The 13,588-nt window shown below is 42.9% G+C and overlaps 2 protein-coding genes across 6 annotated transcripts in view; one reads left to right on the top strand and one right to left on the bottom strand.

Moving 5' to 3' along the window:
- The window catches only part of NEMP2 (nuclear envelope integral membrane protein 2), an 89,597-nt gene extending 88,202 nt beyond the window's left edge, over positions 1-1,395 (top strand). The window contains exon 9 of the mRNA XM_009443886.5: positions 2-1,395. Within this exon, the coding sequence (XP_009442161.1) occupies positions 2-5 (4 nt within the window). The 3' untranslated portion in view covers positions 6-1,395. The remainder of the gene's footprint in view (position 1) is intronic.
- MFSD6 (major facilitator superfamily domain containing 6) overlaps positions 1-13,588 on the bottom strand; it is a 92,746-nt gene that overhangs the window by 60,641 nt on the left and 18,517 nt on the right. For 4 of the 5 annotated variants that reach the window (XM_016950205.3, XM_054680027.2, XM_016950207.4 and 1 more), the window contains one exon: positions 2,613-4,197. In XM_016950205.3, the coding sequence (XP_016805694.1) occupies positions 2,613-4,144 (1,532 nt within the window). In that variant the 5' untranslated portion in view covers positions 4,145-4,197. Of the gene's footprint in view, positions 1-2,612; positions 4,198-13,109; positions 13,392-13,588 lie in introns of those variants that run through there. The other variant, XM_063791381.1, reaches the window with a different exon arrangement.

Genomic DNA, 13,588 nt, shown 5'->3' with positions numbered 1-13,588 from the left:
GATGAAGAATTTGTGAATCTCCACAAATATATGGTAGTGCCAACTCCTAAAAACAAACTTCCAACAGGACAACCACAAAGTACTGAAATAATATACATGCATGCATAAAGGCCATGGGCAGATCTACTTCTGTGATCCTACAAGCAACACATCAAGGCTCATAATTCAGAGATCATTTCTCTTCACCAACTACTTAATGAATGGTATTCTTCCAGTGGAAAGTTTAAATCCCCAAATCACAACCAATACCACCTGACTGAGCTCCAAAAATTATCACTAAAAGGAACAGATCCATTCTACCTAAGTATGTGGACATATTCTCATTTTAGCTATCAGACTCTTTTAAAAGCACTTGAAATAATTAACACATTTTAATGGACAGAATGAAAATTCAAAACAGGTAAATGACCACATACTGATGGAATTCCCACAGACTCTTGGGAGCAATATGACCATAACAGCCATCTTCTTCCATCACATTATTAAACAAGAAATGAAAGATGCTTTTTGTCCGTAAAAACCAGAAAATTAAGGTTAAGTGAACTGTAGGTTTTGAAATGATGAGTAACTAATACTACACAGGAAAGAAACACACAAGTCTAAGCTTACCAAAGGAGTAGTAAACCCACTAGGATTTTATCATGAAAATGCTGCATATGTCTCAGACAAAAGGCAAAGGTAGAAGAGAACCATCTGTTCTTAGCATGTGGAAATAACCTAACAATTCCTTTGAAAATAGAACCTATCTATACACATGCAACAAACCTGCACGTTGTGCACATGTACCCTAAAACTTAAAGTATAATAAAAAAATAAACAAATAAAACGTGAAAAAATAAAGAAAATAGAACCTAAACACATACTCTGTACTGAGTCAGTGTTCAACTCATGCTATTGACTTATTAAATAATGATGTCTAAGAACTCCATGCATTGGTAAGACCTAACTGGGTACCTTTCTGGGAATGAATAACAGTGATTTTAAAGACATTATTAACTGCAGTGAGATTTGCTCATCTGCCCAAGCTGAAGGGAGGCATCTGATTCATCTCGGTCAATTCAAACAGCTCAGATAATCTAAACATGGTGTGGACAAAATTAAAGGGCATTCCGAGTCCTTAATATTATGTGGGCTCTCTTTCGGAATGGTCTTACAAAATGTGCCTCAGGGGTTCTGTGGGTCCAGGAAATATCCACACAGTGCCTGACTTTGGTGGTGACAACAAAGGGATCGAAGATCTGAGAAAGGGAAGGAACAGAACACCACCTCCCGAAGCAAAACCAAACCAACAAGAAAAAATACTCACAATTGCTTAAAGAAATGGTTGATACTTTAAATTAGAAAATATTTTCTTCAGTTAATAGAAAGGAAATAAAGGATTGTCAAATCTTGTCATTGTCTATTTCTCCTCTTTAATTTCTTATAGAAATAGCAGATTTAAATACAAACACATACGGTTGCTTTTAGTTACAGCAACTTCACATTTTAGGAACAGACATGTCGTACTTTTCTGTAAGGCAAGAATGCTTAAGTGGAGCTGGCTCCACATTTAGAGCCAACAGAGCAGAAAGATCTCTAAAGAGCAAGGTGCACATTAATGGTGAGAAGAAATAGTACACAACAAGAAACACTAGGCACTTACAGGGTGTTCTCTTTTTTTAGATGGAGTCTCACTCTGTTGCCCAGGCTGGTGTGCAGTGGTGTGATCTTGACTCACTGCAACCTCTGCCTCCTGGGTTCAAGTGATTCTTGTGCGTCAGCCTCCCGAGTAGCTGGGACTATGGGTGCGTGCCACCATGCCCGGCTAACATTCGTATTTTTAGTAGAGATGGGGTTTCACCATGTTGGCCAGGCTGGTCTCGAACTCCTGACCTCAAGTGATCCACCGGCCTCGGCCTCTCAAAGTGCTGGGATTAGCAGGTGTGAGCCACTGTGCCCAGCCTATAGATTTTTTTTTTATAACTAAAAGAATTACATGGGAAATTTTAGGTGGAAGAAAGATTTTCAAATATCCTATGTCTTCATGGTGGACAGAAATGCAGGGAGTCATGTAATAACCCAAAAAAAATACTTAAGAACCTCATCCATGTAATATCATGGAATTAGGGATTACGGTGGGTTACATCACAGTCTTATTAGATATAATGGACATCTTTAGATGCCATATATTCAGGCTCTATCTATGTCAGCAAGTGGCTGAGAATAAAGGCTTAAAAAAGTCCACTTTATCTACTTAAGCTCTGGTTCATAAATGCCTAGGACAGGTGGACCCTCCATGGAATAATATGTTCACTAAGCTGGTGTTCCTATACCTGAAAACATGTACTGTGAGAGTCTCTTAGCACACCGCTAGGTAGCCTATAGGTCTTTTCTGTGGGGTGGGAGAGCAGAGGAAGCCATTCTTTGTTTATTTGAGATAATCCAACCAGGTTCATGACTTCCTTTCCTTTGTTTCTATTTTAAGGAGGAAAAGAAACAGAAATCCCCATTTCCACTCCAACCCTATCCTCAACACAAATTATAATACCTTAAAATTGTAGTAGAAGGAGCTATAAACCATAAAAAGATAAAGTTCAATTGCTGAGGGGCAGCAATCGTAAGCATGTTCTTACCTGATGTGGCCAATCAATTCAATAAGCTTGTGACTAAAAAAATATGCTGTCAGCTCAGACACATGACTCAGGACTGAACAGACCCCAAAGAGGGTTGTAGTTCCATTGAGGTCTTCCAAATGCCAGTAGAGAAAGGTGAACACGAAGCCATATCCAAAACCCATGAACCAAGCCACAAACAGCACTGAGCCATACTGCACGCTGCAGAGCAGCTTGATTAAGTCCCAAAAGTTGAAGGCCTGCGAGTGGCTTGTGGTGGTTGGTGTCTCCTCAGAGGACTCTGTAGAGTTGTTCCTTTCCACCTGCGGGATCTCCACCTCTTTCCCTTTAGAATCATCGTTTTTGAAATGGTTGTAGTGGAACCGGAACTGAGTGGCAACGATCAAGGCCATGGTCATGAGAACGCCGAAGACGATGAAGACGATCTGGTAATTCCTGTACTCGGGGGACTTACACCCCTTTCCATCGATGAGCACTTCAATGTGGGTGTAGTCGATCCCGATGCCCACAGACAGCATCGCCAGGCCCCAGCCCAGGGAGCCCCACATGCGCTGCAACCCATAGCGATCTCTGTGTTTTCCCAGATACTGGAGTGTGACTGTGTCTACGATTGTGACAGAAGAGGCACTGAAAAATTCTCCTATTATGACAACTACCAAGATCACCAAGAATATAGCTTCAACTTCTTGTTGATCATAAACAAGCATGACTTGGTCAGAAGGTAAAGATTTGGTGGTGGTAACAATAACAGTGGTTGTCTCCTTGGTTACACTTCCTGGGGAGACAGGGGTTGCTGTGCTTGAGTTCAAAGTCAAGTCCATCATACGGTTAGTAATTTCACCTGTCTGGGGCTGCAGAGTGGGTTCACTGTTCATGTTTGGAGCTGTTGGCAAAGTAACGGTGTCTGAGACATTGAGCCCTGTTTCCAAAAGGTTTCTTTTCTCACGCATTTTTGGTGATATGGTGAGGAAAGAGGTAAAGGAAGAATTTGTTGGCAGGATAGTTAACTGGTGACTTGCATTGGTGGGGTGAGTTGTTGGGGGAATCTTTGGTACACATCTCAAGGTAGCAGGTTTGACAAATCCAATGCCCAGGTTGAATAAAACCCAACACAAAAGAGAAAAGAGGAGGACAATTTTGCCTTTTTTAAAGCGGTCTGCAACTACACCCCAAAAGGGGGCACTGCAGAATTCAATGAAGTAACGAATACCTACTAGTAGTCCACTCTGGCTTGGAGACATTCCCAGCTGTTTGTAATACACAGGCAAAAGGGGATAGAGAGAGCCATAGGCAGAGTAAAAGAAAAAATAAAAGACCTTGGAAATTAGAAGATCGTTGTTTATCTTAACACAATGTTTCTCTATCCAGTCTATTTCCTCCTCAGGAATAGCAGATGTTTCTGTGGAGGAAGGTGTTTCATTCGAAGGTGGTTCTGGTTCCCTGGAAATACCATTAAAGGGATCTGCAAGCACATACTTTCTCTTCTGTTCCTCTTCATCATCCGTTAAGATAGCAACTTTATCATCTGCCATGGCTTACCACCACCATCAGCAAGTTTACAAACTTCGGAATTTGTACTGTTGATCTGTAAAGTAAAATTTAAAAGATGGCTTAGTAATGAAAATCATAACATGTAAACACAGAACTTCATCTTGCAGGAAATTAAGCAGTTACAAACTAAAATAATAATTGCAAGAAAGAATTCTCATCATTTATCACTTGCAGCCACACAATACCTGTAAGGAAAAATAGCTTTTAAAAAAATCGAATACTCTTTATGGCCACTGACTGACTAATTACATCTTCCAATGGCAGGTTTACAGCTCAGATTCATTCCCAGTCTTTTCATTGATTCCCAGGGAAAATGTACAAATAATAGGGATTATGTCTAAACCAAACACAGAGAGTTGAAAATAAACACTGTTTATAGTTTCTTGATTTTACTGTTCAAACAAATCCACTACATTATGAAGTCTAGGATTCTTTAGAAAATAAAGGTAGCAAAACCATTCTGTTTCTAAGGAAAAATAGGTTGCACTTAACCACAACCACAAATGTAATGAGAAAGAGGAAGCCGATGGCATTGTTGCAACTATAGTGCTCACTGGAGCCATGACAAAGATACCCTGGTAATGAAGCAGTCTTCACATTGCATATATTATGTACAGTTCTCCAGATGTGCTTTATAGATAGCAGTTTAAGAAAATGGCAAGAAAAAAGAGCAGATAATACTTATTTAGCACTCTGTATCAGATAACATTAAAAGATCTTTACATGTATTCATTCATATTAATCACAATAGCCCTATTATCTTGTCCATTTTACAGATGAGAAGAATGAGGCATGGCAGGTTTAACTAATAAGAGGCAGTGCCAGGATTTGAACCCTGATATTATGGCTTCAGGACACATGCTCTCTACGATGGTAGTCCCCAACCATTTTGGCACCAGGGACTGGTTTCATGGAAGATAATTTTTCCTCAGATGGAGAGGGGGGTTGGTTTTGGGATGAACTGCTCCACTTCAGATCATCAGGGTGATTCTTAGGTTCTCATAAGGAGCACACAACCTACATCCCTCGCATGCACAGTTCACAATAGCGTTCATGCTCCTATGCAAATCTAATGCCTCTGCTGATCTGACAGGAGGAAGAGCTCATGTGATAATGCTTGCTGGCCCGCTCTTGCTGTGCGGCCCATTTCCTAACAGGCCACGGAGTGGTAGCGGTCCATGGCCCAGGGGTTGGGGAACCCTGCTCTAAGACACACTAAACTGAAAAATAACACATTTTAGATAAGATGCCAGTAAACTTTTTTGAAAAACAGTGTTTTGGCCGGGCGCGGTGGCTCACACCTGTAATCCCAGCACTTTGGGAGGCTGAGGGGGGCGGATCATGAGTTCAGGAGATTGAGACCATCCTGGCCAACATGGTGAAACCCCGTTTCTACTAAAAGTACAAAAATTAGCTGGGCCTGGTGGCACGCATGTAGTCCCAGCTGCTTGGGAAGCTGAGGCAGGCGAATTGCTCGAACCCGGGAGGCGGAGGTTGCAGTGAGCTGAGATTGCGCCACTGCACTCCAGCCTGGCAACAGAGCGAGACTCCGTCTCAAAAAAATAAATAAAATAAAATAAATAAATGTTTTTCATATACGATATTAGCAATATACATTTATATAAATTTATAGGAACTGTGCCAGCATCCCATCAGAATTTCCCTTTCTTCTATTAAAGATTGAATGATTAAAGTGTCAAAAGGTCTTGTGTGCATCAAGAATTATGTTGTTCCAATGAACAGATTCTGATGGTAGGAAGTATATACATTAAATATGTGTTAATTCCTTTCACCTTCTTTTCTTTTCTTTTTTTTTCTTTTTTTCTTTTTTTGAGAGACAGGGTCTTACTCTGTCACCCAGGCTGGAGTGCAGTGGTGTAATTATGGCACTGCAGCCTCAACCTCCCGGTCTCAAGCAATCCTTCCACCTCAGTCTCCTGAGTAGCTAGGACTACAGATGTGTGCCACCATGCCCAACTAATTTTTTTAGAGATGGGGTTTTTGCCATGTTGCCCAGGCTGTTCTCCAACTCCTGGGCTCAAGTGATCCTCTTGCCTCAGCCTCCCAAAGTGCTGGGATTACAGGCGTGAACCACTGCACCCTGCCTCCTTTCACTTTCTTTACTAGAGAAAAATATCAGTTTCACTTGCCACCCCTTGGAACAGATCTTGCTCTTTGTTTTCCCAAAATGAATAACATTCTGAAAAACCTTCTAAAATTATACTTGTAAGCATTTTTTAATCTCTACAAAGCTCCTAGGTAGACAATGGAACACAACTTAAGGAGACCTGTGTAAGGAGTCAATTTATCTGTTATCCCCAAAAGCCAGATGTCAATGTAGCTGTAAGCTTTGAAAATGTTCATGTCGGTTTTTTAGGTTAAAAAAAATTTAACTGAAGTGAAATTCACATAACACAAAATTAACCATTTTGAAAGTGAACAATTCAGAGGTATTTACTATATTCACAATGTATATGGCCACCACCTCTATTTAGTTTCCAAATCAGGTTTTTCTTAATAGTGAAAGAAAAACATTTTTTTCCTTTTAGAAAATGTGAAGGTTAAGCAAAATCCAATCTTTTGCTGCTTAGCTATACATGACTTTCTTTAATGTTCTATACCTATTTTTCCTTCATCATTAGTGCCTTCACCTATCCAGCTCAGCGGCTCCAATTCCATTTCATCGTCTGAAAAGAAAAAATAATTTGCCCTCAAATCTATTTTCTAAATTAATTTAATTCCTGAGCTCAAAATTCAAAGAAACATTTCTTGTGTTTCAAATGTATAAAATTATGTGATACTTCTGGGTAAAGAGAGCAGATTAAACACATGTAGTTTGAATCCTTTCCTGAACCCACTAAAATGACAATAAACACACACACACCCAAACATACACACACAATGTAAAAGTCATAATTCAAGCTAGAAAGATTAAAGGGCACATAATAGCAATAAAATAAAATTACGGAAAGCAGAAAGTAAACAATTGGTAAAAGACTTGGTAGATCTGAGAAAACTAAAACCTTGGTTGATTATAGGGAAAGCCAAGAACTAATAAAATTGACTACTCGGAATCCCTGAAAGGCTCATGAGTTAGCTATATTAGATTTATATGCAAGTAAGAGAAAGAGTGTATGTGTGAGTAAGTGAGTGAAAGAGAGAGAGAGAGTGTGTGTGTGTGTTGGGGGGCGGGGGTGGCAGGGGTTGGGGAGGTGCTCAAATAGAGCTGACTGAAAGTCTAAACCCCAAACAAATGCAGGTTATTTTCCTCTGGAAAGTAAAACACAGAGGTTTTGGCCAGGTGCGGTGGCTCACGCCTGTAATTCAAGCACTTTAGGAGGTTGAGGTGGGTGGATCATTTGAGGTCAGGAGTTCGAGAGCAGCCTGGCCAACTTGGCAAAACCCTGTCTCCACTAAAAATACAAAAATTAGCCAGGCATGGTGGCAGGTGCCTGTAATCTCAGCTACTTTAGAGGCTGAGGCAAGAGAATCACTTGAACCCAGGAGCCGGAGGTTGCAGTGAGCTGAGATCACGCCACTGCATTCTCCAGCCTGGGTGACGGAGCAAGACTCTGTCTCAAAAAACAAAAACAAACAAGAAACACGAGGTTTTCTGGCCATAGAGCACCAAGCAGAGTTGTAAACGGTGCCATGCTGAAAGCAGGGCATCAAGTGAACATACACATCCTGGATTCTGAGCCTTGGCCCCTTTCCCCATCCCACTTTCTTCAGGAGGTTCCCAGAGGCTGGCAAGACTTCCATCCTCTAGGCAGGAAAGTTAAAGCCTCTTCTCTAGAAAATCTGGTTAGCCTAAGAGGAATGACTTCTAGATGCTTATATTGAAACCTCTCCAACTAAACAACACAACCCAATGACCCTACACAGGAACTCAGAGTTATCATGACCTTCCACTAAATATGAGTAATTACCAAGGATTATAAGACATTTGAGGAAAGTCTGTTACATGAAAAACAGAACCAAAACAGGAAACACTATCAGTCCAGATAAATCAGAAGCCAAGTAAAAAGGAAAATACTTTTGAATATATGATTATCTTCAGAAATAAGAGAAGATTATGCAACTATGAAACAATACCAGAATAATGTATATTTTTAAAGAAAAAGGATGGACAGATAAAAGGAATACTTGAATAAAAAGCTCTGGAATTTATAAGTATTATAGCATAAATGAAAAATTGAGATGATATGAAAGAAAAATTTAAGGCAATTTCTTAGGAAAATAAAGAACAAGATGCTCATGCTCCCTCTCCCTCTCCCTCCCTCTCCCCACGGTCTCCCTCTCCCTCTCTTTCCACAGTCTCCCTCTGATGCCGAGCCGAAGCTGGACTGTACTGCTGCCATCTCAGCTCACTGCAACCTCCCTGCCTGATTCTCCTGCCTCAGCCTGCCAAGTGCCTGCGATTGCAGGCGCGCGCCGCCACACCTGACTGGTTTTCGTTTTTGGTGGAGACGGGGTTTCGCTGTGTTGGCCGGGCTGGTCTCCAGCTCCTAACCGCGAGTGATCCGCCAGCCTCGGCCTCCCGAGGTGCCGGGATTGCAGATGGAGTCTCGTTTACTCAGTGATCAATGGTGCCCAGGCTGGAGTGCAGTGGGGTGATCTCAGCTGGCTACAACCTCCACCTCCCAGCCGCCTGCCTTGGCCTCCCAAAGTGCTGAGATTGCAGCCTCTGCCCGGCCGCCACCCCGTCTGGGAAGTGAGGAGCGTCTCTGCCTGGCCGCCCATCGTCTGGGATGCGAGGAGCCCCTCTGCCTGGCTGCCCAGTCTAGGAAGTGAAGAGCGCCTCTTCCCGGCCGCCATCCCATCTGGGAAGTGAGGAGCGTCTCTGCCCAGCTGCCCATCGTCTGAGATGTGGGGAGCGCCTCTGCCCCGCCGCCCCGTCTGGGATGTGAGGAGTGCCTCTGCCCGGCCGCAACCCCGTCTGGGAGGTGAGGAGCGTCTCTGCCCGGCCGCCCCATCTGAGAAGTGAGGAGCCCCTTCACCCGGCAGCCGCCCCATCTGAGAAGTGAGGAGCCCCTCCGCCCGGCAGCCACCCCATCTGGGAAGTGAGGAGCGTCTCCACCCGGCAGCCGCCCCGTCCAGGAGGGGGGTGGGGGTCAGCCCCCGCCCGGCTGGCCGCCCCACCAGGGAGGGAGGTGGGGGGTCAGCCCCCGCCCGGCCGGCCGCCCCGCCAGGGAGGGAGGTGGGGGGTCAGCCCCCGCCCGGCCGCCCCATCCAGGAGGGAGGTGGGGGGGCGCCTCTGCCCGCCCGGCCGCCCCTTCTGGGAAGTGAGGAGCCCCTCTGCCTGGCCACCACCCCGTCTGGGAGGTGTACCCAACAGCTCATTGAGAACGGGCCATGATGACAATGGCGGTTTTGTGGAATAGAAAAGGGGGAAAGGTGGGGAAAAGATTGAGAAATCAGATGGTTGCTGTGTCTGTGTAGAAAGAAGCAGACATGGGAGACTTTTCATTTTGTTCTGTACTAAGAAAAATTCTTCTGCCTTGGGATCCTGTTGATCTGTGACCTTACCCCCAACCCTGTGCTCTCTGAAACATGTGCTGTGTCCACTCAGGGTTAAATGGATTAAGGGCGGTGCAAGATGTGCTTTGTTAAACAGATGCTTGAAGGCAGCATGCTCCTTAAGAGTCATCACCACTCCCTAATCTCAAGTACCCAGGGACACAAACACTGCGGAAGGCCGCAGGGTCCTCTGCCTAGGAAAACCAGAGACCTTTGTTCACTTGTTTATCTGCTGACCTTCCCTCCACTATTGTCCTATGACCCTGCCAAATCCCCCTCTGCGAGAAACACCCAAGAATGATCAATTAAAAAAAAAAAAAAAAAAAGAATGAGGACTATGGAAAAAAAAAAAGAAAGAAAATGTGGCACATATACACCACAGAATACTATGCAGCCATAAAAAGGATGCGTTCATGTCCTTTGCAGGGACATGGATGAAGCTGGAAACCATCATTCTCAGCAAACTATCACAAGGACAGAAAACCAAACACCACATGTTCTCACTTATAGGTGGGAATTGAACAATGAGAACACTTGGACATAGGGCAGGGAACATCACACACTGGGGCCTGTTGGGGGGTGGGGGGCTCGGGGAGGGATAGCATTAGGAGATATACCTAATGTAAATGACGAGTTAATGGGTGCAGCACACCAACATGGCACATGTATACATATGTATCAAATCTGCACATTGTACACATGTACCCTAGAACTTAAAGCATAATAAAGAAAAAAAAAGAACAAGAGCAACAATACACAGATATATGTATCTCACATCATATACAAAAATGAATTCCAGGTAGATTATAGATTTAAAAGTCAAAGATTAAATAACATAGCTTTTAGAAGAAAACATAGAAAAATATCTTAAAGATTTATAGATAGGAAAATATTTACTAAATAAGACACAGAGTATATTAAACATTAAAGAAAAAATAATTGAACTACATTAAAATTAAGAATTTCTGGCTAGGGGCAGTAGCTCATACCTGTAATCCCAGCACTTTGGGAGGATCACCTGAGATCAAGAGTTCGAAACCAGGCTGGCCAACATGATGAAACCCCGTCTTTACTTAAAAAATACAAAAATTAGCTGGGCATGGTGGTGGGTGCCTGTAATCCCAGCTGCTTGGGAGGCTGAGGCAGGAGAATCGCTTGAACCCAGGAGACGGAGGTTGCAGTGAGCCGAGGTTGCACCACTGTACTCCAGCCTGGGCGACAGAGTGAGACTCCATCTCAAAAAAAAAAAAAAAGAATTTCTGTTCATAAGCTACCATTAAAGATTGAAATGGCAAGTCAAAGAGTGAGAGAAGATATTTTGGTGATATATGTATACACACACACACACACACACACACACACACACGTAACAAAAGAATTATACAGATATATAAAAATTTATTCTTTAAAATCAATAGAAAAAAATCAGTAGGAAAATATCAGGTAACCCAATAGGAAAAATAAGCAAAAAGCTTGAATAGGCACCTCACAAAAGAGCCTATACAAATGGCCAATAAATATGTAAAAAGATGATCAACTTGATTAATCGCCAGTGAAAGCATTAAAACCAGAATACAATAATGTAACATACTCTAAAAATGGCTGAAATAAAAAAGATTGAGGCCGGGCATGGTGGCTCACACCTGTAATCCCAGCACTTTGAGAGGCCGAGGGAGGTGGATCACTTGAGGCCAGGAGTTTAAGACCAGCCTGGCCAACGTGGCAAAACCCCATCTCTATTAAAACTTAAAAAATTAGCCAGGCATGGTGGCAGATGCCTGTAATCCCAGCTACTCGGGGGGCTGAGGCAGGAGAATCACTTGAACCCAGGAAGCAGGGTTGCAGTGAGCTGAGATAGCACCACTGCCCTCCAGCATGGGTGAAAGAGTGCAACTCTGTCTCAATAAATAAATAAATAAATAAGCATCTCTAAATGTTTGAGTGCCAACATGATACTCGAAGGAAATGCACATTGTAGCATTTTTGATTTTTGGATTTAGAAGGCTGAACAGGTAAGTATAAAACAAATATTCTAAAATTTGAAAAAATTCTAAATCCAAAATACTCCTGGTCCCAAGCATTTTAAATAAGGGATGCTCAACCTGTAATATCAAATGTTGATGAGGATGTGGAGCAACTAGAACTCTCATAGATTGCTGGTGGGACTGTAAATTGATACACTACTTTAAAAACTGGGAATAGCTACTAATCCTGAGTGTAAGACCCTATGACAACCAAAAGATATGTATATTCACCGAAAGACATCTATAAACATGTTCACTGCAGAATAATTTTAATGGCTCAAAACTGGGAGCAACCTGTCTACAGCAGATACATAAATTGTAGTATTTCCATCCAAAGAAATACTGTGCAACAGTAAAAATGAACAAACCACAACTACATGCAGTGACAAGGATGAATCTCACAAACATAATATGGACTAAGAGAAGCAGGAAACAAAAGATCACTGAACACATGATTCCACTTATGGAAAAATAATAAGCAGGCAAAACTAAGTTATGGTATTAAAAGTGGTAGACATGGCAGGGCACAGTGGCTCACGCCTGTAATCCCAGCACTTTGGGAGGCTGAGGCAAGTGGATCACCTGAGGTCAGGAGTTCGAGACCAGTCTGATCAACATGGTGAAACCCCATCTCTACTAAAAATACAAAAATTAGCTGGGCATTGTGGCAGGCACCTGTAAGCCCAGCTACTCAGGAGGCTGAGACAGGAGAATCGCTTGAACCCAGGAGGTGGGGATTGCAGTGAGCCAAGATTGTGCCATTACACTCTAGCCTGGGTGACAAGAGTGAAACTCTGTCTCAAAAAAAAAAAGAAAAAAAAAAGTGGTAGACTTCTCTTCCAAGAAGATGGAGTAGACACAATTTTCTCTATCACTTCTGCTAAGTACAACTAAAAACCCTAGACAATAATATTTAAAGTAAACATAGAAGACTCTGAAAGATAGACAAAAAAAGGCAGACCAGCTATGGACCTTGGTACCCAAGTAACAACACAAGTATGAGTGGAGCTGAAGAACCAAGAAATACTGATGGGTGAAGATAGGTGCAAACAAAAAGCCCTAACAAGTGCCTGCTTGCTATCTAATGAACCAGGAAAGGGGCAGTCTAGAAAGACACAGAACTTTAGATAACTTCGACTGCAGCCAAATACCACAGAAAAAATGACCATAACCCTATTCCCACTCCTGCCCACACCATCAAAGGATGAGCAGGGAGCCTACAATTCTGCCCTCACCAGGCTATAATGGGGAACCCCCAACCCCTCAACTAAGGTGGGATCAGAGAAGATAAAGGAGCAAGGACTTTCATCCCTGCTAGGCAGTAATGAGGCCACAGTATCAGCGGAGATTACATGGGAAGCCTGGACTGCCAACCCACCTGTTGGTAACAAGGCACCCTTACCTTTCCCCACTGGGGTGATGTCAGGAGTTACAGTAGAGAATCAGGACTTTCACCACTGGCCAGCAGTAAGGAGGTCCACCCCTCACTCTCAATGGGTGTCACTGAAGGCCATGTGAGGAGGCCTGCTGGGGAGCTGAAATGCCCATCTCCACTTCACAGTAATGAAAAGTCTTTCACCTTCAGGTATCCAAAGAGGCTGAGTGAGGAACTTGGACTTCTACCTCCAGCTGGCAGTAATAAAGCAGCATCCTCCCTTCTCTTGCCAGAGCAGTTTCAGAAAAAGTCAGCTAAAGCAGAAGGTCTAAATAAGATCCACAGTCTCATAAAATAATACCCAAAACATCTTGCTTTCAATAAAAAATCATTCGTCACACCAAGAACCAGGAAGATCTCAAACTGAATGGAGAAAGGCAATCAATGGATGCCAACATTGAGATGACAGGAATGACAACCATTTTGAAAACAACCATCATTTGGAA

The sequence above is a fragment of the Pan troglodytes genome, chromosome 13, assembly GCF_028858775.2.
Source record: "Pan troglodytes isolate AG18354 chromosome 13, NHGRI_mPanTro3-v2.0_pri, whole genome shotgun sequence".
NCBI lineage: Eukaryota > Metazoa > Chordata > Mammalia > Primates > Hominidae > Pan > Pan troglodytes.
The sequence above is the reverse complement of the archived record's forward strand: the minus strand, read 5'-3'. Positions and strand labels throughout refer to the sequence as shown.